The sequence below is a fragment of the Asparagus officinalis genome, chromosome 6, assembly GCF_001876935.1.
Source record: "Asparagus officinalis chromosome 6, Aspof.V1, whole genome shotgun sequence".
Lineage (NCBI taxonomy): Eukaryota > Viridiplantae > Streptophyta > Magnoliopsida > Asparagales > Asparagaceae > Asparagus > Asparagus officinalis.
Window position 1 is genome coordinate 29,006,253 of NC_033799.1, and position 24,344 is coordinate 29,030,596.

At 36.5% G+C, this 24,344-nt stretch overlaps 2 protein-coding genes, 1 long non-coding RNA gene and 1 pseudogene across 5 annotated transcripts; 1 reads left to right on the top strand and 3 right to left on the bottom strand.

Moving 5' to 3' along the window:
• LOC109844916 (signal recognition particle 19 kDa protein) lies at positions 1,545-9,620 on the bottom strand. 3 transcript variants are annotated; one of them, XM_020414085.1, is made up of 4 exons: positions 9,530-9,620; positions 9,234-9,427; positions 8,574-8,673; positions 1,545-1,953 (listed from the first exon to the last, which is right to left on the bottom strand). In XM_020414085.1, the coding sequence occupies exons 2-4, from the start codon at positions 9,414-9,416 to the stop codon at positions 1,823-1,825; spliced, it is 414 nt and encodes a 137-aa protein (XP_020269674.1). In that variant the 5' UTR covers positions 9,417-9,427; positions 9,530-9,620; the 3' UTR covers positions 1,545-1,822. The 3 variants fall into 3 exon arrangements, with proteins under 3 accessions (XP_020269674.1, XP_020269673.1, XP_020269675.1); XM_020414084.1 differs by having other exon boundaries at positions 1,563-1,953; positions 9,234-9,442; XM_020414086.1 differs by having other exon boundaries at positions 1,848-1,953; positions 8,555-8,673; positions 9,234-9,442.
• LOC109845307 lies at positions 10,584-11,452 on the top strand (annotated as a pseudogene).
• Positions 13,955-16,097, bottom strand: LOC109845981 (bidirectional sugar transporter SWEET4-like). Its single transcript, XM_020415206.1, has 3 exons — positions 15,813-16,097; positions 14,424-14,543; positions 13,955-14,312 (listed from the first exon to the last, which is right to left on the bottom strand). The coding sequence occupies exons 1-3, from the start codon at positions 16,095-16,097 to the stop codon at positions 14,166-14,168; spliced, it is 552 nt and encodes a 183-aa protein (XP_020270795.1). The 3' UTR covers positions 13,955-14,165.
• LOC109846463 lies at positions 16,175-17,939 on the bottom strand. Its single transcript, XR_002248525.1, has 3 exons — positions 17,756-17,939; positions 17,220-17,256; positions 16,175-16,208 (listed from the first exon to the last, which is right to left on the bottom strand). It is a non-coding gene; the product is annotated as an uncharacterized LOC109846463 (long non-coding RNA).

Consider the following 24,344-nt stretch of genomic DNA (forward strand, 5'->3'; position numbering starts at 1 on the left):
TATGAAGGAGTACATGACGTACAGATAAAAGTTATGTTAGTCTAATTAACCAAATGTTAGATTTCATTGTATCATCAGAATGCTTTCACATGTTACCTTTTGAAAGTTTTAGTGATTATGTTTTTTCAGTTGATATTATTTCTTGAGTTTTAAAAAGTATATATCGCTTTCTGTATGTAGTCTCATGATTGTGCTTTCTTAGGTCTTATAATTTTTTGTTCATACACCAATTTCAATTTGCTGATATCATATATTTTTGAATTCTTGTGCAAGTATCAAAACTCTTAAGACAATCCCCACCATCCTCATAAAGTAGGCACAAATTCCCACCAACTCACACTCTCTCTCCTACTTTATGAGGATGATGGGGATTGTGCCACATAGGCGTCAATGAGGAAATCCCCTCCTATGACAAGGATATCCATTAATATATATATATATATATATATATATATATATATATATATATATATATATATATATATATATATATATATATATATATATATATATATGAGAGAAAAATGGGTATGCTTGTACCAAGCACAAATTTTATGCTTGGTAGTGAGGTGTCTTATTCTCATCCACTCATTCAATTGGGGGGACCACATTCAACTCATGTGAATGTGGTCCCCCCCATTTGAATGGGTGGAGGATAATATGTCACCTCACTACCAAGCACAAATTTTGTGCTTGGTACCAAGCATATATATATATATATATATACCCTATAAATTTAGTAAATATATAAACACTCGGAAAAAGAAGGTTAATTTTAATTTGACATGAATAAAATTCATGGAAAGAAGGTGGATGCAATAGTTATATTACTGCATATTAATCGTTAGACGTTTTGCTTTAAAGAACGATTAGTTACCTTTACAAAAGAAATAGCGAGGTGATACGTGCGACCCTCTACAACTCCTATAGACCATTAAAGAGAAGTAAATTCATAAACCCATATTAGAATAGGGAGAGAGGGGAATTCGAAGAGTCAAAGCTCTATAGTTTTGCCAAGTGTACAATAGGGTTCTCCTTTAGTGTATAGCGCTTATGTATTTCAGTGCACATAATATTGTTTAAAAAAAATTTATGTAATTGATTGATATGAAGGACTATGGTTTTCTATAATAATTATTGTTACTATATTTAATTTGATTAATTAAACTGGTGTTGCATATTAATTTGAGTACAATATAGTGATTTAGGTGCACTTTGAAGGACATTTTGGGAAATTAAAAGTTTTGACACTGCTTTTATGTAAGTTACTATAGGTGTAGAAATTAACTTCCGAATCAAAATTTATGTGAAACCTTTATTTCTTGTTAAAGTTCTTTTTTAATGTCTTTTGCTTCTTTGACCCTGGAAAAATTATCTTCATCTTAAATCCTAAATCTAGCAATTTATAAGACAATCCTGCAGCAAGTACGCGACGTCTCAGAAATTGATTCAAACAGTTAGATTGGTGGTTCGTGTGCTAACTGATACGAACACAAGAATATTGTCCTATTACACGAGGAAAAACAATAAAATCAGAAAGTAAATGGCTGAGAGATGTTATAGGCCATAACCATATAAGCTGATTTTAAACTCTAAAAAAAAAAGAACGCTTACAACCCCAAATTTTTGGGGTCACCAAAATGTTTGTCAGTTGCTACAGATGTGATCACCAAATCTAGTCCTCGACTTCACATGGCTAATTCTGCGATATAAATGTAAAAGATACGCACATTGTGCACAAATCTCTTTGTTGCTTTCCATATGATTCAGAGAAGAGTGACCACAGATGGACAAAGCAAAAGAAAAAGAAGAAAAAAACACATTATCTCTTCTTTCTGCCGCCCTTTCCAGACTTTGAAGGCCCTGCAGTTGACGCGTTCGAAGCTTCCTGCTTCTTGTGCCTTCCGGGATGTTTAGGCACCAACTCTGCAACACGGAGCATCAGCTGCTTCTCTGAAAAAATAAATACAAACCTCACTGTGTTCATCAAAAATTGAAGCATACAAGCAGCAATAGTACGCTATATACTAATTCTCATGTTATGCTTTTTGAACACTTTAACAACTCCCGTGAAAGCCTAACAAGTCTTTGATTTGTGAGAAGTGCAATGTTATTTTACACACTAGGGCTGCAAGTAGTAACCAAAAACACGATGATAAAATCTGATTTTTAGGTCGGGTTGAGTCTGAAAGTCTGGATTTATATCAAATTCTGATCGGAATTGGGATCTAGAATATTACAGCAGAGTTTGGCCTAATATCAGATTTTTAGCTTATAGATTTAAAAACTAAATATCATTAAAATAGCTTAAATAAAATTCCGAATCTGATGCTCATTAAAAGTTCTGGTTTGAACACAAATGTGACATTTATCATATTCTGATTTCAATGCAGATGAGTTAGTTTTCCCATCGGATTTGGATTTGGACCATACATATGGTTTACCCAGATCCAACCCATTTATAGCAACTTCTCAAAAAGTTGAAACGGCTCCAGAAACAAAATTCTGGGGTTTTAAATGAATTCTAGTTTGCTTACTTGTCAAACCGGCCCAAATCCCAGTATCAAGAATCACACCAACAATGCAATATACCCTAAAATTCCAATGGACAAGCAAACAATACTCTTTAACAGCTAGGAAAGAAGCCCTAGGTAATGCAATGGAGTTATTGTAGACTTCTCAACAAATGGAGAGATGCTCCTCAATGTTCCCCCCCCAAACCAAGAAGATAGAAGGCAACAGCATGTAATACTCGATCTCAAGGAATAACTTGACTATCAGGTTTCAGAGAGAAAACCATGTAAGATGCAACTATGAAACTTGTATAAATATGAGTTTGTTACTTGACACATAACTATATGGGCTCAGATGCTAGTGTTTGATCCACCATTGTTTATGATTGCAGGGAATAGGTAGAAAAGACCAGCTTACTACTTACTAGAACCTAGAAAGTCAATGATTAGTGCCGCCATGGATGGCTTCAGAGGTTTTATATTTTAGTAAAAATAAAAATAAAAATGCTGCTTGGGAATTTCGAGTATTATGGTGAGAAAAGAACAACAGTTCATACACATAATTATTGTTTATAGCTATTTCCTCAAAACAGCTCATACATGTGGTGAGGTGTGATTAACTGTGACACTCTTAATAAGAAGCTTTTCCTCAAATCTTACCATTGTGACACCTCCTTCAAAATGCATAAAGAAAACAAAAAAGAAAATACCCCAACTCCAACCCTGGTTCATGCTTCAGTTGCTGATTATATCGTTAAAAAAATATTACCCTACATATAAAACAAACCACTAACTTGCAGTAGTTAGATTGTCCCTCAACAACCAATAAAAACAACTGAAATGTATCTGTTTCCACTAAAACCCAAACTCAAGGGATTACTGATATGAAATTCAATTAAAATTTATATATGATATCTTGTGCAATGGTATGCTTCTTATTTGGCTTGAGAAGACATTACATGCTACACATATAACAGAAATTTTCCACAGCTATCATCGTGACATGATCACTTGGACAAAAATGCTTATTAGCGTATCAACAACAATTATGTGACACAATCCAACCATTTCCTATGTGAATACTGTACCTGATTTCTAAATCGTTCACTGTCCAAGCCAGGATAAAGGATGGTTCCAACAAGATAAATAATTGGGACATGAAAAATAAGAATCCATAAAACGATCGACACACGCAAACAGAAAGAGGGAAGGGAGGGACCACTCTTCTTTTGTGTGCGTGTGTGGGGACCATCACTCATGTTGAGAGGTTTTACAGTGACAGTTCAGATACATTAAAGGCTAAATGGCACTTAAATGCCCTATTGTTTCACCACCTTTACACTTGAATAACGTAAGTTGTAAAAAGTAGTAGTTTAATACCCTAAGTTATAAAAAAGTATCACTTTTATACCCTAAGTTATAAAAAAGTATCACTTTTATACCCTAAGTTGTAAAAAACTAGCATCTTAATACCTTCTGTTAGTTGCACGTGGGAATATTCCTAGGAATATTCCCATGTTATTAGCACATAACATTTATGTACTTGTATTGACATCATTTATTGTCATATTTACCACCATACCTACCCTCCATCTTTTTATTAAATTTTACATTTCATTTCTTTGGAGGTATATTTTTGTCATAATAAGTTCTTTTAACAGAATTTTTAATATTCTAACAATGGACAATTTAGGGTATTTATGTGCTATTTCGTACAACTTATGGTATTTAAGTGTAAACATGGTGAAACAATAGGGTATTTAAGTGCCATTTAGCCTACATTAAATTATGTAGATATGTATACAGTTATGCATACCTCATCTACATGTGGAGACGAGGCAAGATACAAGGGTGGTCACGGGCCACAAGACCAATGCTCCACAAAACAAGATGACAAGTAAATGAGAGAATTAGGAACATGATGTCATGTTAGCATTGGAAAGTGCTCAAAAACTAGCTCCTGCATTTTAAATTATGCAAAGTCGTATAGTTGATATAATTTCCTCTATCAGTTATCAACAGTAGCTATCACCACTTCATGTAGGTGGGCACGCTTATAAGCATCTCATATTATCAGACACCATCATACACATACATGAGACTATATGCATTCGGGACATGTCGGAGGGTTAGAAATAACTATATAAATAACGGAAGAGAACTGAAATAGTATCAAAACATTGTGCATGAGCTTAAGCATTTGATTTGCCAGATTGTGTCATGATGTATCTAGTCTGGCAAAACAATTTTCTCCGACAATATGTCAGCAAGCAAATGAGGAATTTTAATGTATCATGGACTTTCTAATTCCTTTTTGTTTAGTACTGGTGAATGAGATAGATTGATTGAAATGTGCATACTTTCCAGAGGAAATGCATTTATTTACCTATTGATTTTCCAATGAACTATTGATGTATCATACATCTCAAGAAACATGATATCTATTCAAAGAGAGAATTCCAGAATTTAGGTTAAAAAGTCTGTATGTATGATAATTCATAAATCATAGTGTCTTCTACAACATACTGTAGCTCCTTGTCATATCTAGAAGAATTGAGTTAGGCAAAATAAGAACCTAGAAGCCTGGGACCTTTAATACATTTAAGCACACTAGAAGCAGTTGAAGCAGGCAAAAGAAAGACTTCAAGCTTTTTAAGTGGATTACGGAACTTTTACTACATAAAAAAGACTTCATGAGCCTTATCTGGGATTCATTTTAAAACTCTGTGGTCTAAACAGAATGACACTACTAATAAGAGTTAGATAATTTGGTCCATGCCAATGATTGATATGGAAAAACAAAATTAATGATTACAAGAGATTGAGAAAAGTGAGGCTCAGATGGGTAAGGAAACTTATCTTGATTAGCACAGAAATGTTTTCCATAGAATTAGGCACCTTGCATAAAAGTGATTAATTACAGTTCTATGTTATTGCATTTTATTAGAACAAAAAGGCACAATACCTCATTTATTTTTAGTTTCAAACAGCCAAATTTTTACAAACTATTCTTCTATCTATTTTATTCATTCATCGCAATTCCACTAGAATAGTGGTAATTGGTAAGTACTATTTGTCAATTATCCTCCATTTTATATGTAAAAGAATAGAGTTCCTCTAATAAACTTTACAGTCATAGTGATGAGGACAAGAATTCACAATCTTCCATTTTTAGCTTAGTTGACTTTCTTCTATTTTTATTTTTTGAAATTTGAAATTTAAATTTTGAATTTTGGTTTAATTTTGGCATTTGAGTGATTTTAGGGAATTTGTTTGAGTGATTTGAGGGATTTTTATTTTGTGAGGTTTTAAAATTCTATAATTCTCTATTTAAGGGACTGATGTAATCGAATGGAATAATGAATTATTGAATGAAAAATTATATTAGCTAAAATCTGGTGTGAAACCTTTGGTGTGAAACCCTAGGTCATTCCCTGTGTCTTCTTCCTCCAGCCGCTAGTCAAACCCTCCTCTTCCCTGCAAACCACCAGATCCACATCTAAAGCCGCCCCTGATCTCCACCTCCGACAACCAGCACCATCATCTCCTCCCAAACAGCCACACCACCAGTGTCATCATCTCCTCCCAAGCAGCCACCCTACTCCCACCGTCACCGAGCCTCCCTTCCCAGCAACTGTCGCCTTCATGTACACCAACTTTTTGGCAAAATTCCCCACCAGAGAACACTACCACTACCATAGTCACTTACCACGGATCATCACATCGCTATCGTCCCGTCGTCCTTGCCGACGTAGTCACTCTAGTCGCTGCTCAGAGTCGTCCCCACCGTCGTTGTTCAGATTCGTCATCGTCGCTCAGTTCGCTACCGCGTCGTCAGCCAATTCGACGTCGTCTCTCACGTCGAGTCTGTTCAGACCGACAAAGGTTTCGCTTTCTTTATTTTCTGTTTATCTCATTTGGTTAGTTAATTGCATGAGTATCTTGTCTCTAAACTATTATCATATGCTTAGATTAGTATTTATGAGTTGAGGGTAACTAAACATGTGACTGTTGAAAATTTGATATTGATTGTGGAACTGGTACAATGATGATGAATATTACGATTATATTGTTTAAGGTTGGAATTGTTCATGATTATTGACGCAAATCTCATTAAATCCATCAGTCACATTAAGTGTTTAAATTTAATTTCCTACCGAAAATCACGAATTTTGGCAAAACGGTGCGTTATTCGATTTAGATCGCTGACTCTGATAGACCCCCTGTCCCGTTTCGCATCACATAGTTTTCAAAATGTTTTCCTAGGTCAAGCCTATGAAACAAAATCTGTTATGAATTTTAGGTATTCAATCTAGTTGTTTGCTTCAAATGCAAAACCAATATTCACCACAGTTCAATGATTTAAAAAGTTTTCACCCTTGGCCTAGGCGGCACCTAAGCTGCTTGGCCTCTGCCCGCCTAGGTCTTGAGAGCGCCAATGAGAGCAGAGAGTGCTTACGTGGACTGCACCGCTAGATCTTGGTTGTAATTTTCTCTGTTGCCGCCTGCACATCCTCTAACCTCCTCCGAACTCCCCCGGCCTCCACCAACTACGAACACCTCCTCCAACTCCTCCGATCTTAAGTAAAACATCATCCACCACTACTTAAAACAACAAAAGAAATCCTCCGAGGCCTAGTGCCTAGGCACCAGTCCAGCACCTAGCCGTGCATCGCTTTCAATAACATTGATCGTAATCAAAAAATAAAAAAAAAAGAGAACGTCTAATCTCCCACCTGGAGAGCCAGGTCTGACGCCTGGGCCGCCTAGCACTTTTTGTACCTTACTACAATTGCCTACAACTTTCCAATGATGCACACAAAATTGAAGCAAACTTTGATGTATCATCTTCATTATTTTGCTTCAGGATACAATTAATTATTTGCCATAAGCAGCTTAAGGACACATCCTAAACTACATAAAGATTGTGTGATAAAATTGTTAATCTAGGGGTGTTGCAGTTGCCGAGAATATTCATGCAAATGTCATCCTACTCCTACGTTTGTGAGAGACACTTTCATCATTCTACCCTTTTGATTGGAATTAGCATTAGCTTTATAGCTCATAAGGTTTCATCTTACTACTTAAATATACATGACTCTTACACCTTATTCCATCTAAGCAAACAAGACGATAGTAATCCTAACACATTTCAAATTCAACATGCTCGCATAAAGTGCAGTCCTAATGCAAATTCAAGATTTTCGAACGAATCATGAAATATAAAACACCCATCTTCCTTTTTCAGCAACACCACACTCTCCTCCCTCTACAAATGCCTTCAGTAAAGCAGCTACCAATATGAAATAACTCAGTATAGTCAAAGCACATGATGCGTCCGATCAAAGCTACAATGTCGCATAATATGTATTATACAACATAATCAGATACAACAAAAAACGAGATATTTGGGCAATTATGGATGATGTGTAATTGAGAAGTAGAAAGCATTTTAATCTTAACTGAGAATTGATTGTGAAGGGTTTTATGAAAATCAACGTTTATGCGATTGGTAAATTGAAATGCTCCCTGAAGCATCTAACATAAATTGAAATGTTCCTTGAAGCATTTAACATGGTGCGCCTCATTATTTTCTTTCGATCAGCACATGTAACATGCTCTTTTTTATCTTCAGACTTTAGAGGTTACGATAAGGAGTCTACTACTTGTTTTAGAGTATACTACAAATTTAAATATTAGGAAATGTATTTATGCGAAGAGACAACATTAACAACCAGATTATGGTACCAACACATTCCATAACTGTTTGGTTATCACATTAATACCTAAGTATAACTAGAAACAACATTTTGACATCAAAACCAAGTTCTCTTTTATAACAAAGAAAGCTTATAGTATTAGTTATTTCATTGTAGTAATTAGTCTCATGGCCCAATATTTCAAGAATTGATACAAACCCTATTCACAAAGAAAATATAAAATGGATCAAAAGCAAAAGAAAATTTATGGAGAGAGAGATAGATAGTCGCTTTCTATTTCTCATGGTGATTGATAAAAAACATTTATGTAAAGAAAAATACATTATTTCCAAATGCTTACTCGAAGCAACGGCAGGATTATAAGGAGAACCATCATCCCTTTTCAGCATCACCCTCACCCTTCCTCTCTGCATAAAGTCCCGCGGGTATGCTTTATCCAGCTGAAAAAAGAAGACTATTTACGTTCTCAAATAAACAGAATGCACTAACCAGGTTGATATCTTGCCTTGAATTTTATATGAACTGAAAGAATAATTGGACGAATGAGAAAGAATAATAAAAACTATCCACTCAATATACCCTCTTAGCTCCCTTTGTCCTTCCAAATTTCTTCCAATGTATTTGTAACTTTCAATCCTTAACAAACTTGGGGCTATGTCGATAAGCAGTGAAAAAATCAACAAAAACAAAACTTTTCATACGTTTTGGTGCGAATAACAGAAGAAGAAAAAAACGGCCCCTCGAATCTCCGAATGTTTGTGTGCTCAAACGTTTGACTTTTCTTATCTAAAGCAAGCAAACTAAAATCTTCTACCAAATTCGTTGCATCAAACAAATTCGCATCAATTAGTACCAAATGACAGTTCGTCAATCAGCAACAACAGCCTCTCTAACCTCGTTCCAAGTGTTCACGTTTGATTTTTTTTCCCCCTCTCATTGAACAAACCAAAATATTTATGAAAATCATTGCATCAACAAACAAATTAGGATCAATTTGTACCTCGATTGCGCAGGGGATCTTAAGATGCTGGCAGCAATCATTGATCTCGATGCAAGTAGGATTCTCACAGGCCTTGTCAGCGCCGATGCGCCTTCCCTCGGCGATCTTCTTCTTCGAATTGATGTAAACGGGGTAAATCACGATCCATTTCTTGATGTTGAGCGCGGATCCATCCATCATCATCGCTCCCAGATCTGCGAAATCGAACACTGCAAGCGAATCAAACGGTAGATTTTTGATGGCGTGATGGAGATCTGACCAATGGAGATTGAGGAATTAGGGTTTTGGAAATTTACCGGCCGCTTGAAGAGGGGGGTGATGAACCTTTGATTTTAGCTTCGTCGCCGGTAGAGGAATTGTTTTAGGTGTTAATTTTTTAATAAGCGGTTCCAGGATGGTTATGTTAATCCGACCCGAATGATGTTGGGTTTGTTTTGATAACGGGTCCGTCAGGGTTATTTTAATCCGACCCAAAGATATTAACTTTGATACCCGAATATAACCCCGCTGCGTAACCCCCACGCGATCCCTCCACCTCAAACAAATTCCAAGCCAATAAGATGGGGAAATAAAGACGACTAAATATGAGAAAACGCTCCTTCAAAAATTTTAGGATACTTAAGTGTTAATTTTACTAACTTTAGAATATTTAAGTGTAAGTTTTATAAATTTTAGGAATATATAAGTGCTGCAAAAAAATAAGGATATTTAGGTGAAAGTTTTAACAATTTTAGGATATGTAAATGCTGTCGAAAAATAAATAACAGTATATAAGTGCAATATAGAAGAAACTATTGGGTATCTAAATGCAATTAAGCCATGAAAAAGGAAAAAGAAAGATGTCCCCCTCCCTATTCACAATGGTTGAATAGCAACTACGGAAAAAAGAACGTGGGATAGAAATTCTTATAGCGAATATGAAAGTTAAATTTTGTTCATTTGAGACTTCAATTATAGACAGAATCCACAGAGAAGGATTGGATTTTAAAATCACAACTTTAATCAAAATTCTAGACAACTAATAATATCTTAACCCCATATCGGAATACCAAGGGCATGTTTGGTTGTTTTCCTTGATTTATATGCCAACCAAACAGCCACCAAATCTAAATCAACAAATGTCCTAAATTTTAGTATATGAAGACTATTTCTGGACAAACAACATAATAATTCATCATAAATAAAAAAACCGGAAAAAAAAAAAGAGGAAATCATAGTTAATTAATTAACAATTCTAACCAGAGGAAAGAAGGGACTGAGCCTGCTTGGATTAGGATCCAGACCAGGCCCAATTTGCAAAATTGGGCCCTAAGTCGGTTCACCTTTATGCCCCTATAAACCCACGCAACTTGTCCCGAGCGCCCCCCCTCTCTCTCGTCGCAATCCGAGCGAAAAGGAGAAAGGGGGGAAAGAAGCCCGAATCTCCTCCTCCTCTCACGCCCAAAAAAAAAAAAAGCTAGGGTTAGGGTTAGGGTTAGGGCTTCCCGTTTCAGTCTCCAGCCATGCCGAAGAACAAGGGGAAGGGAGGGAAGAACCGCAAGAGGGGAAAGAACGAGGCCGACGACGAGAAGCGCGAGCTCGTGTTCAAGGAGGACGGCCAGGAGTACGCCCAGGTCCTCCGCATGCTCGGCAACGGCCGGTGCGAGGCGATGTGCATCGACGGCCAACGCAAGCGCCACTCTGCACATCCGCGGCAGATCACAAAGAAAGGTCTGGAAATCGCGCCAGGCGACAAAATTAAAATGCAGCTAAGTCGTCCCAGTGGCCTCTCGCGACTACCAGGACGACAAGGCCGACGTCATCCTCAAGTACATGCCCGACGAGGCCAGGCTGCTCAAGGCCTACGGGGAGCTCCCGGAGAGCACCAGGCTCAACGAGGGGATCGCCGGCGGGATCGACGAGGAGGACGAGGGCGCCGGGGACGATTACATCGAGTTCGAGGACGAGGACATCGACAAGATCTAGACGGACGAAGATTCGTCGCGCCCTCCCATATGGTATCTTTATTATTACTACTACTACTACTATTATTATTGCTATTTTCAGTTTGCTCTGTTGCTGCTGCTGCTGCTACTATGGTTGTGTTACGATGCTACGCGTGTGCAATTTGAAGTTTTATTTTATGATGACAGTGGAATAATACTCTTGCGACAATTTGTGGGTTGTTTCCGTTGCTTGTCAATTTGATTTTGTGTGCGGTTATCGATTAGATATAATTATTTCTAGATTCTCTGTGATGAGAGTGAAAAAAAGATTGATGGAAAATTCAGGGCTTGTACTGCGATGTGTGTATTGTGCTTGAGGCCGGTTTCTTTTCGACTTTTTAATCCTAGTGTGATACGGTTGGGAACTGTTGTAGTTAGCTTCTGGTTGCTCTTTCTATTTCGAGCGAAATCAGTGAATTTTGTGCCTATATTTGATTGTTTCTCTTTCCTTCTCTACTATCATATGTTCAATTTTTTAGGATTGTGCGCTATAGTGTATTGTCCTGCTTTTCTTAATAATTCTTAAACATTCTTTGGCTTACTGAGTAGTAAGTTTGTCTTCTGTATTATCAATATTATAGACTTTTGTTATATGGAGATGAAATGAAAACCGGATACATTAATATCATATTGCCAAGCATATTTCTACGGAGAACGTTCCTTGTTCTTGGCATGCAATGGGTGATCCCGACATTATTGTGTTGTTTCCTGATGACCGTGATACATTATCTTAGGGTGCTATTGTATGATTATCTATATAACTTTGCAAGTTTTGCTCTGTGATGTCCAACGAGATGTATAGCTATTTCACTATATTTTACTACCAATTGTTGATGATAGTGATGGATGATCTTTGGGAATTTTAGGGCTGTATTATACGACATTATGGGTAATTTGAAAGTTTATTTTGTGAGGTAACGAAATAATAGTCTTTTCATAGTTCGTGTTCTTCTGGGTGGTAAGGGCTTGTTGTAGTTGATTTTCGTTTTGATCTCAAACTTTTTCGTCCGTACCTCGGGAATTCTGTTCAAGTATTACTCTGCTAGTTGGTTGGTTGTTTTGGTTGTTTTTCATTTTTTCCCTTTCCCCTTTTTTTATTTGGAATTATTGAATAGTTTCAGTTAGATAATGGAATTTGCTTGATATCTGCTCTTCCTTTTTTGAAAGGCGACAACTTTTGAGTTTTGAGGACTGTTTTCAGTTTACTGATGTGCCTGCTACCTATTTTAATGATTGTTGTTGATGATCTTTGCTAACTGCGTGGTTTTAACATATGAGACTATGCTTGCAGTCTGAAAGTTTTATTTTGTTATGACTGGAATAATAATCTTTTAATTGTTTGTTTGCCTCTCCCCATGTATTTCTGTTTGTCAAGTATTATTGGGAGTGGTGGTGGTTTGCTTTAGTTGGTTTTATTTTTATTTTGAGGGGAATTATGGAATAGGTGCAAGTGGATAATGGAATTTGCTTGATTTATTCTTTATGTTCAGAAAGACGGGCATATTTGAGTACTCTCTGTTAAGGTATCATGGTACAATTCCTTTTCTAAGTTTCTTTGAGTATTTTCAGTTATGGAACTATGTTCGGAAAGGTGGCATATTTACTTGGTGAAAGTTTTATTTTGATGATCGTGATGGATGACTTGGATTTTATTATATGATACTATGTGTTAATTAAAAGTTTAGTTTTGTAATGACAGTAGAATAGTAGTTGCCTAACACTTTGTTCTCCATCACCTGCGGATTCTATTTGTAGAGTATTTTTGGGGGTGGTTTTAGTTTGTTTTAGTTGCTTTTCATTTTGATATCTTCACCCGTGTTTGAAGGGGCGGCCGTGGTTAAAAGTACTTTTAGTTCAGGTGCCATCGCGCTAGTGCTATTTTCAGTTCACTGCTCCTGCTGTCTGTTTTTTATGACCATGGCAGAGGATCTTATTCTGTCATACTGCGTGTAATTTGAAGTTTTAAGTAGATGATCTTATTATGTCATACTACGTGTAATTTGAAGTTTTAAATGCAATAACAATCGACTAGTGCTTAGTTCTTCCTCTTCTGTGTATTTCTGTTTCTCAAGTATATTGTCAGGATTTATGTTTAGATTTTAATTGCTTTCCGCTTTGATTTTGAGAGGAATTATCACTAGAGGCTACAATTCCTAACGGAGCTGGCTAGATCTGTTGTGTAGACTTGAATCTGATTTGTAGTGTCAAAGAATACCCAAAATCGCGATGAGCATGTATATTACATATTGCAACTTTGATCTGAAAGCACATTTTTACAGGACTTATATTACCTTTTGTTCTGTCATCAAGGGGATTCGTCGCGTGTATTGTGAAGAGAACGTCTTTACTTTAATTCTTCAGCATGTCACGATGTTGCTCTAGCCTTCAGGTAATAGAAGCTGATGTTGCTTTAGTTGTGTTGACATTTTGCCATATATTTTCAAACGAATGATTTCGTGACGACGCTAATTATCAAGTATCCATTCTTATATAATGCACTTGAGCAACAATTTGCTATGGTTTGAACCTTTCCAAGCATCCGCAGATGCCATTAGTGTACTTGTTGTGTGTACAATAATAAGGTACTTATAAATTTTGGATTGTGTGGGTCAGTTTCTTCTCGTACGAGGTGAGCATCAATCTTACCAGGAAAAAAAAGCTCTTGGGTGAGATTGATGGACGACGTGCATCAGCGGAAATATGCTCACATTCAAGTATTAGAAAACAATTATCGAAGGAAAACTTATCAATTTCATCATGAAATTGTTACAATATTTTTTTTTTTTTAATCCATCTTACAAGTATCAGGTCATCCAATTCTTAGGACGATCACTTAATAGTTTTATAATGTTATTATATTTTTTTATTTTTAAGTAAGTAGACGCTTGTTGCATAAAGAAGCTAGCAAGCGTTAATAATAATCCAAGTGCCGCTTAGCACAACAAATCTAAGATTGGTTGTCTTCTTTCTTGACGTCGCTCATGTCGATATCTCCCTTCTTTCGTTCCCTAAGAATCTTTTGCGTGGATCTGTAGTACATGGCGTACAATACGAGCTGAACCACGGTCAAAAGCAGCCCAATGCCGTTGGGAACCTGAAAGGATCAAGATAAAATATAACCGATTTCAATGCGAAAGCTAGCTCACAAATTAATATCTGAGCGTTTGAAAGATAAAAAGAGAGAGAGAGTGCTTAATTATATTACGAGAATGTTGATGTCGAATTTGAGGAGAGAGTAGACGGTCCAGCAAGCTCCGTTCAAGAAAGATGCTACGGAGAGGTAGAGAGGCATGAACTCCACGCTCTTGGTAGTGATCACCAATTTCTGAGGACAAAGCAAAGCAAAAATTAATTCATCTATTAGTCACTGATTTGGATCCTCTCAACTACAAAAAAGTAACAAAAAAGTAATGGAGAGACCAATACTTTTAATCTCAATCGTTGATTACTTAGTAGGCGGTTATGATACAATCTAAATCTAACACTCACCATACCCCCGTATATTACGTTCATTCCGAATTTGCACTCAAAAATAAATCACAACCACCAACTGGATAATCAATGGTTACGATTATGTAGTGGTCCTTCCACTATCTTTTAGATACCGGAGAGAATCTGAATCCATTAGTCACATGGCAAGGATTATTACAATTTCTACTATTTTTAATAGAGAGAGAGATGGCTATCACAGATCTTTGTCAATGACATACTATAATTAGCTAACTGTTGAAACAAACTTGTCGTACGATATATAAGCGTCTGACTTTTGTAGACATTTGTTTTCCCGAGTTGGTTTTTATAATATATTGTTTCTCTCGCATCTTGATGTCCTTCTTCTCCGAGTTAGAACAGTGCGGCTGTGTTTAGCAATTTCAAAATTGGATTGAAGTTGAATTAGTTTTTGCTTAACTAGACTGGAGCTAATCCGTGCAGGGGTTGCTCCAAAAGAATGCTAATCTATAAGGGCTAAATTTTAAACCGAAAAAAACCAGCTCAAATTTGATCCAAGCTTTGCCAAACTAAAAATTAGTTTTAGGATCATACTTATATCCATTAATACTAAAAACTAGTTATTAATTTGAAGTTGCGAAACACGCCTTGTCTTTCGGAGTTAAAAACTAATTAAGAAAAATAGAGAGAGAACTTGTTGCATTTTGTTTAGGAGTTCTAATTAAAAAAAAATGAAGAGTTTCAAAATCAAATCTCAGCTGTTGATTCATATGATGATAGAAGAAGAAATTATATATCTCCATATATATACGTTAAAACTTTTTAATTATGATCAATTCCTCTCCATTCCCCTAATCCCTTTTAGATAACCATCACCCACTTAAAAAAAAAAAAAAAACTCCCAAACAGAATTAATTATGCGCCTTCCCCCAACCTCCACCACCACCCATCAAAACACGTACACTAACGTTGACACATTTTAACTTTTTTTTTAATCCATTCCACTCTAAGATCACAGAAAAAAATCACAAATTAGTTTGTCTCTTCAGAAGTCTAGTAATTAAAAACTAACTAAAATCTACTATTATATAGGTATTTCCTATGGCTTAATTACCCTACAATTTTATCCTGAATTACTTCTTACCATGGCAGCCAACGGTGCGACGTACATGATGATGCAAAACACGATACACAAAATCCCCACAATCGTGGACCGAGTGTGCTCATCGTGAACGAAGCTAATAAGGAGCGCGCCAAAGGCCACGACGACGACGACCTCTGCGACGATGGAGAGGATGACGTTGAGCTTCTGCTTGGCAGGAGAGTAGAGGATGTAGACGATGAGGTAGCAGAGCTCGGATGACGACGCACCGCCCGTTGATGGTGAGCGACGACGGGGTGCTGCGGGGTGGACGAAATGGGGAGGCATCGTAGCAGCACCAGAGGAGGTCCAGTTCTAGCGCGGGTGGCGACGGTAGGGCGAAGGAGGAGGAACTGACTCCACTCCCTTCTTCTTTGCATATTGGACACAAATGTTGGCCTCCTAGGCGAAAGAAAATTATAATACGTTTGATATAAATTATTTGGATAGAACCCCCCGGAAAGAGTTTCAACTGTTGCAGATAGACCCTCCCCGAAGGGTCAAGAAGTTTTCATTCAAGGGGCACTCTACATGCAACACATGCAATAATTGAACCATAGGGATAGTAAGTTCAGTTTGGCGATAGTACAATTATCGACAATTAGCTTTTTTAATTAGTTCAAGGAGTACTAGATAGAAGTGTTATATGAGAACATGTGTGTCCCTCCATGTATAATTGGCTAGCTGATCATTGGCTGACGTGACGCATCTAGAAGCGTACAATCTGGATTATTGACATATATTGATCATGACTGGGGTTTTAAATGTATGTCACACCAACAATCGAACAACTATCTAGAGGGGCTAACCGGTTACAGTTTGCTCAGTTAGTTAATGTTTGGCGAATATGTACTTCGATCTTTGAACCTTTTTAAGAGTTAGGAAGAGAGAGGGGATGCTCGATTAGTTAACCCGGCCTTAGCTAAAATTTACTTTAACCCTTCAACCCTTTGAGTATCTGGAGAATAGGAGAGAATTATTACTACTTTCTTTAAACACACTTTAAACACAAAAGTCAATTGTTAATAGTATAAAATTATAATTTTCAACCCGCTACTTACTTCTTCTTGCTTGGGGACACAAATGTTTGCATATGATGATCATAGAGAGAGGTTAATTAGGAAGAAATGCTATAATAACCGATTTATTTGCTTATACAGACACAAACATATCATAATTACAAATTTACCCTCGCGATCAATATATGATTGATAATTTACGGCTAGATATCTTCATCTATTGCTTCAAATATGACTCATATATCCTTAATAAGTTAATTATTTTTTAAAATTTACAGTTAGAATAAGGGATAATTAAATTGTCTTGTAGTACCTGTTGCAGCACTTAATTAAAGGAGAATACAAATCATGTGATATGAAGTTCGCAGAGGGTTTAGAAAGTCATGCTTACACCGGTGACATGAAGAGCCCCAGTGATATAAGATTTCCTGCACATGAAATAACAAGTAAAATTAAATGATGTGTTAATTTCCCCCCTGAAGAAAGTACTATAGAAATCAAACTCTTTAAGCTATATATGGTCATATCATCTTCACCATTTCTTCAAGAATAATATTGATCAAAAAAATCATTAATTTTATTTACTTATGCCTCACAATTGTAGACATCCTATACAATATTCAAAGGGAAATTAAGAGTACGTACTGCATCATAAATATGGCATAAATTCACATTTTGATGGGACATGCGAAAGCAATGACAATAGTTATTAATAATTAACAAAGAAAAATTCTTTAAGGACCCAAAATATGGGACCAATAGGGGGGACAAGTGAGGTGTCCCTCTCCTATTGGATAATAAGTTGGCCATCATTAATGATAAATCAAATAGGAGGGGAACACCTCACTTGTCCCTTTTATTGGTCCCATATTTTGGGTCCCTATAACAAAGCTCTTAATTCAACCCTCTAACAAGAAAATAAATTACCCACGATCCCTACGGCCGTTCGAACTGCGCTGAGTTGAGCCATGGCCTAGCTATAGCTTCTCAAGCAAAGAAGAAGATGATAAATCAAAGAAGGAAGAAGAATCAATAGAATTAATGGCTCTTTTACAAAAAATGAGGATTAATATATATTACAATCTCCTGTGTTAATTTTTCTATTGTTGACATTCTCATTAACGGGGGGGAAAAAAAGGAGGGACAATTTAAGACAGTTGAGAGAAAAAGCCGGGCGCTATAATTTACACAACGTCCGTCCGCAGACGACGGGAGTCCAAGCAAAAACGTGAGGTTTCCTCGGTTGCACCTCTCGCTGTTTGACGATATATAGCTAAGTTTCATTATGAATAATTAACGTCTATTTAAATCATTTTATGCATATAAGTTCGATCATTAATTGGTGTGAACAGAACAGAACAGGTCAATGTTGGTGCGGTTTAGTTTCAGAACATCTTTAGTTCCGTTCGGTTTTAAAATATTTCAAAACCAAACTGAGGCAAAACTGACCGCTTTCAATGCGATTATCTGAAGCTCGTGATTTCTACAGAAAAAAAATTTGAACTAATACTTCTACGTATCTTATGATTAATAAAGATATAGGTTTCAGCTGATTATATATGTAGTTGATTGGACGAAGTATGTCTTTTAACTTAGGCCACGAACTCAGAAGATTGAAGAAGAAAGAATATTGACTAAAATGACTCTGACTTGACATTCCGTTTATTTATTTATTTATTTATTATCATCGTTGTTATATCATCCATTTCACAACTTCGACCAGAAATTCTATCTATTGGTAGGCGATTGATGCTATATATGTACATTCATGCTCAACACAACTAAGCTATTAGTACTTTACCAGGTTTTGGATTTGAACTTAAAAGGAATCATATTTGTACCTAAAATAGCGCGACCAAGTGTGGACGTTAAGTGATGTGTTTCTTCACTAATCATTAATTTAGATGAGATCCTAGAAGGACAAATTTTTTAAAACACCCATTTTTCAAATTTATATAGCAAAATTGACCGTTTCTAAAAAATCAGTAAAACAGACCCTTTGTCAGATTAAAATGGTCGGTTTTGCTGCGGAAGAGTTTTCCGAACTACACGGGACTACTAGTCACGTGTAGTTCGGGCATCCTAATATATGATTAGCATGCCAAACTGAAATGTACGGGACTAGCGGGTTAAAAGGGCGAGTCGCTGTTTGAAGGGAGGGTCAGTCACGGGTGTAGCAACTGAGGGGGGTCACTGATGCGGGTATTTAAAAGGCAATGAAATGGACGGGATTGCTAGTCCCGTCTATTGGCATGCTAATCTTAGATTAGCATGTCTTAACTACACGGGACTAGTAGTCCCGTGTAGTTCGAAAACAACACCGCAACAGAACCAACCCTTTTCATCTGAAAATGATTGATTTTGCTAATTTTCTTGAGAAACGGTCGATTTTGCTATATAAATTTAAAAAATAGGTGTTTTCAAAATTTTGTCCATCCTAGATCAATGACACGTTATATGGTCCATTGTTTGGTCCCGTGCATTTTTGGTCAAATCAGAATTGCCCTTGAATTTTCAAAGAACGACATATCTTCATTAATGATTCATATTCAGATTAGTTTTGATTCCAAGTCAGATTTTGATTTGATATTAAAGTAAGGAAGGACAAGCTAAATAAAGATGAAAGTCGGCATGAATTTGAGGAATAAAGTTTCTATAGGGAGCCCATTCAATAGTAAATATTTATTAGGCGCAAAATTTATACAACCGACCAAAAAGATATGCACAAGTCCTCGACTCCAGTGAGCCAATAGCAGACATTCCTTTGACGCAATATTCATACAAATCGATCAAAAGTATTGGACACTTCTCGTATATGAGAGGATGCAAGCATTATTATTTATTCTTCAATAAACTGTCTGCTGAAAATTTCGATGCGATAGAAAAGAATGCCCTCAGTAATTAATTAGCTCATGATGAAGGAACACCACAACATGTAAGAGGTTGGTCAATGCTCGAAGCCTGGATACTCTGGTTAAGCACAAAAACTTAATGCACTTGATATTGGGGGGAAAATATATTAAGAACAAACTACTGAATTAAGCTAAGTTACTACAACATCTAGAATATCCATCTAATTTATCAAGGAAAATTCTTCTTGGAGAATAGGACTAGAAATCAGGATAAAGGAAACGCATATCACAGCCGGTACTTATTAATTAAAAACTTTCACCAACAACCAGGAAAATAATTGCGCATTATTGCCAAACACTAACAAAAACACACAACTTTGAACCCTGATGCAACAAACAGATGCTTGAATAATCATAGAGATGGTGTCCAAGGGAATGCTGTTTTCTACATAACAAAACTGTGACAAAACTGCCCTTCAACTTGCATCTTTGAAGCGATAATATTGTTTGCTAAATGGTCCTCAGATAGATAATCTCGAGATAAACTGATCTAGCAAGCTACTGCGAGATGAACTGATCTAGCAAGCTACTGCTTTTCCGGATTCATATAGCCTATCAAGTGCAATCCTCCTCTATTGCTTTATAGCTGATAATATCCATCGAATACAATAGATGAGAAACACGACATAATATAAATCATGTCGAATCTCTAAACAAAGAACATATGGATGTTAACCTGAAAGTTCAGAATCTATCAAATAGTTGCAGCATAAACTTCAATATCCTCTACGCTTGTCACAGATAAATAATAGACCCATGTTTCTGAAGTAAAGAAACAACTAACAGAATTTGTCGAAGGAAAAGAGCGCATCTACAAGAAGATGAACATACACTAGTCTTTATCCCACATATTCAAACACTTTTAAAGATTTTCGCTTGGCTCTTTCCCAATTGAAGTTATCATCGACTTCCACAGTTGAAACACCTTTTATCCCGCCACCCACCAAAAAAAAAAGAAAGAAACTTATTGCCATTATGACAGTTAAACATTACAAACACATAAAAGCATTGCTCTTCGTCACTGTTTTCTAGAATTTTTCGTCCAACACAACAAGAACTTCAGCGCTTGCAATCACACTAATTGCATGAATAACATCCTCCTAGGTGCTCAGCATTATGACAAAGGGTCAGTCCTAAGCAATGAAATGGTCATTCTTCAGTATTTCCCAAGCAATTATTTTCTTGACATTGCATTGTGTTCTTAAGACATTTATATCCTGCTTTTTTCCCTACTAATTCTAAATCTTTTGGACCCTTAACTTTTCTATATTTACACCGTTCTACCTCAGGTTTTATGTTGGCTCATCAACAAATATGCTATCATCTAACATAAACCATAAAGTACACAAGTGCACGTGAAAGTTTTCAGAATAATAGGATACAATTGTAGGTTGTCTAAAAATCACTGTAAATAGTTGATTCTCCATCAAACACTGATGGTGAAAGTTACAATCTGACGACTTCCAGAATGCTATAATTTGAATACTTTCACGTAGATCGATGAAGGAGCCAAGATGAAGATTACAAGATGACGGTATTTGCAACGTTCCAGCAAAAGAGACCACAAATTGACGGTCTCTTCACATCAAAACGCAGAGGTCATCCCTGCGTTTCACCATCAAAACGCACATGTCATCCCTGTGTTACAACATCAAAACGAGAGGTCATCCCTGTGTTTCACCATCAAAACACAGAGGTCATCCCTATGTTACAACATCAAAACGCAGAGGTCATCCCTGTGTTACAACATCAAAACGCAGAGGTCATGCACACGTTTCAGAGTCAAAACGCAGAGTTCATCCCCAACACTCCAGTTAAAAACGCAGAGTTCGCGGACTCAAAACGCGGAGTTCATCTCTGCGTCCTAACTCTGCGTTTCAGATTTACAACGCAACGCGACCTGTACATTCAGCCACCAAAATAGGCCCAACTCTGCGTTTTAAGTCTAAAACGCAGAGTTCGGGCCCTGAACGATATTTTTCAGCGTTTGACTCGTTCAAAACACGAACTGAATGGTTTCAAAACCGTTTTCTCTACGATTTGGGGAGCAGTTTAAGGGGGCGGTTACACCCCATTCAGCCCCACTTAGGAGCGAATTAAGGGGGCAGTTACACCCCTTAATCCCCTATAAATAGGAGTAAACTCAACTGAGTTTGGATCTTTTGGATCTTGGAGTATCTTGGAGATCTAGAGATCGGCTTCTTCGGATCATCTTCTCGGCAGCAGATCATCTTCGAGCTTCCTGCAGCAACAAAGCTTTTGGAGCATTACCTTGGCTTAGAAACCGATTTCGGTTAAATCAACTCTTTCATAGAGTTTCAAACTCGTTCAGAGTTATCAACTCTTCAAGAGTTAATTTTAAATTTGCTTTGCAAGTTCTCCACAACGTCAAATCGTGAGGAGAAGATCACGTTCCAGACACAAGACGTTCGGATCGTCAACGGAGAGCAAACTCGACGCGAGCATTCGAGGGAGGCACTCCGTTGCCACCGTGAAGAACTCATAATTAAACAAAAGGGAGAATTCAGATCAATTCTCTTCTCTTTTGTAATCAAGAAATCCAAATTGTAATCAAGATTGAGAGAATAAAACATTCAATTCTTTCATTGTCTTTTTACAAATTTTCCACCAAACAACCATGCATGAGCATATTGATTCTGAATGCAACAGCTCTATTTTCAAAAATATCAGTCCACAGCCCTTGATTGGAAGCACTTTTATTTTCCTTGTTCTCTTTTAATAGAAAGTCAGGAGACCGCAGTTACACACAAAAATCTGATATTTTCTCTTTGTAACAGAGTAACTGTTCCAGACTTTATCCAAAAAAAAATTAGAAAATTAAAAAAAAGGAAAAAAAAAATAAAAGAAGAAGAAGAACTGTTCCAATCTATTTCCATATCAACCATATCTAGTGACGACATGAATTGCAAGGTCTAGAAAATCACTACCAAAGCATAAGAAAATTCTAAATACAAAGGGCTAAAGTCTTTCTCCTCAACACAGGCTATAAGTAGTCTTTCAACATGCTTGAGTATTAACACAAAAGGAGAGAATGATGTGAACCTCTCGTTTAGGTTTGTCTGGTATAAATTTGTATTTTTTTTTTACTTTGATTGTTTGTATCAAAGTAACTTCAAACTAGCAATCCAATTTTATATGATTTTATTTGCACAAGGAAAAATAAGAAATAGGAACCTCTCTTTTAGGTACGTCTTTCATAATTTCATATGTCTTGGATAGTTTGTCTCAGAATTTACTTGTAGCAATCCAAATTTATATGATTGATTATAAAATAGAAATTCTATATGACTCATGAATCATGACTATGATCATACAAGGAATAAGGATGCAAACAGGGTAGATTATCAGATAACATCCTGCCAAGTGCAATGATAACAAGGATGATTTTATCATTTAACTTCTTTAAATAGGATTAATAAAATATATTATCGTATTGCTATGAGTTTTTTCCCCTTGCTAGAATCTCTGCTATTTGATCTATATTTTTATCTTCCTTTCTTTTAATTTTATTATGACCTTAATCACATTGCAATTAATAGTGGTGCATGTTTCCTCTGTAGACACTACAGGATTTTCTCTTTAAGGACTACTTATGGCTTTTAGCCTTTTAGTATCAGTGAAATATGTGCACCTCCATTTAAATTTTCCAAATATCCCTATCAACCACTTCAGAGAGTATAGTTTCCTCGCATAAAATGATTTTGTTTTTTTAAGAACTATCATGTTTCATGTGTCAAGCCTGCTGCTCTCAGTTGTGTTCCAGTGTCTTTCAAAATAGTGGCCATAATTTTCCCCCTCCCTATCAGAACTATTTATACTTTATATAGGTAAGTACACCTCCATCATCCATACGATTAACTAAACTTAAAATAAACTAATTATACAAATAACAAATTGATATTAAAAGTAATTGGAAAAGTTAAAACATCGCGGATGCAACTCATCGGTACAGCCGGTATACGTTTTGCTACTATTTCACATGCAAATAGCATATCGATTATCAAGGCTTAAAAATGTGTACAAGCTTTTTCTGCATATGGGTGAAGTTCATTACTTCATTATGTCATGTCTTATTTCCTACCTTAATACAGTTGGTCCAGGAAATTTTTAGAGTGATGCTTCCTGATTGACGATCTTAAATCGTCTGACCTGTAAGCCAATGTTTCTCCTGACAAATCGATAACAGGAATTATCAGTAACGCACAAGGTTAAATTCGGAAATCTTTCTTTCAGGGAACGAGTTAATGGTTGCTGATGAAAGCATGTCATGCAACTTCCTGATTTTCTTCATCAATTCTTGTCAAGTTTGATCGCATTACGGACGTCTGAAGCATCCGCTAGTTTAATGGGAACAAAAGTCGGGAGCATCTGCTAATTGACACGGATTTGATGATGTTTTACTATTTCCCTTAACAATGTGTAATAAAGAGTTGTGGAACAAAGGAAGATTCTGTCATCTCAAAAACACTGGGTGACGCTAGTTGAGCTCAACGTCGTATCAGAAAATATCGTAAAGTGATGGTGCAACAATTCAACACAGACAGTAATTAATATCTATTATCTTTCAAGGAGAGAGAGAGAGA

What these genes read in the sequence shown, in the direction of transcription:
- LOC109844916 (XM_020414085.1), bottom strand. Translation starts at nt 9,416, where the DNA reads ATGATGATGGATGGATCCGCGCTCAACATCAAGAAATGGATCGTGATT. An exon ending in AGATCCCCTGCGCAATCGAG is followed by an intron (nt 8,674 to 9,233) that starts GTACAAATTGAT and finishes TTCTTTTTTCAG; the next exon opens with CTGGATAAAGCATACCCGCG. An exon ending in TAATCCTGCCGTTGCTTCGA is followed by an intron (nt 1,954 to 8,573) that starts GTAAGCATTTGG and finishes TTATTTTTTCAG; the next exon opens with AGAAGCAGCTGATGCTCCGT.
- LOC109845981 (XM_020415206.1), bottom strand. Translation starts at nt 16,097, where the DNA reads ATGCCTCCCCATTTCGTCCACCCCGCAGCACCCCGTCGTCGCTCACCA. An exon ending in TCGCACCGTTGGCTGCCATG is followed by an intron (nt 14,544 to 15,812) that starts GTAAGAAGTAAT and finishes CTTTGTCCTCAG; the next exon opens with AAATTGGTGATCACTACCAA. An exon ending in AATTCGACATCAACATTCTC is followed by an intron (nt 14,313 to 14,423) that starts GTAATATAATTA and finishes TGATCCTTTCAG; the next exon opens with GTTCCCAACGGCATTGGGCT.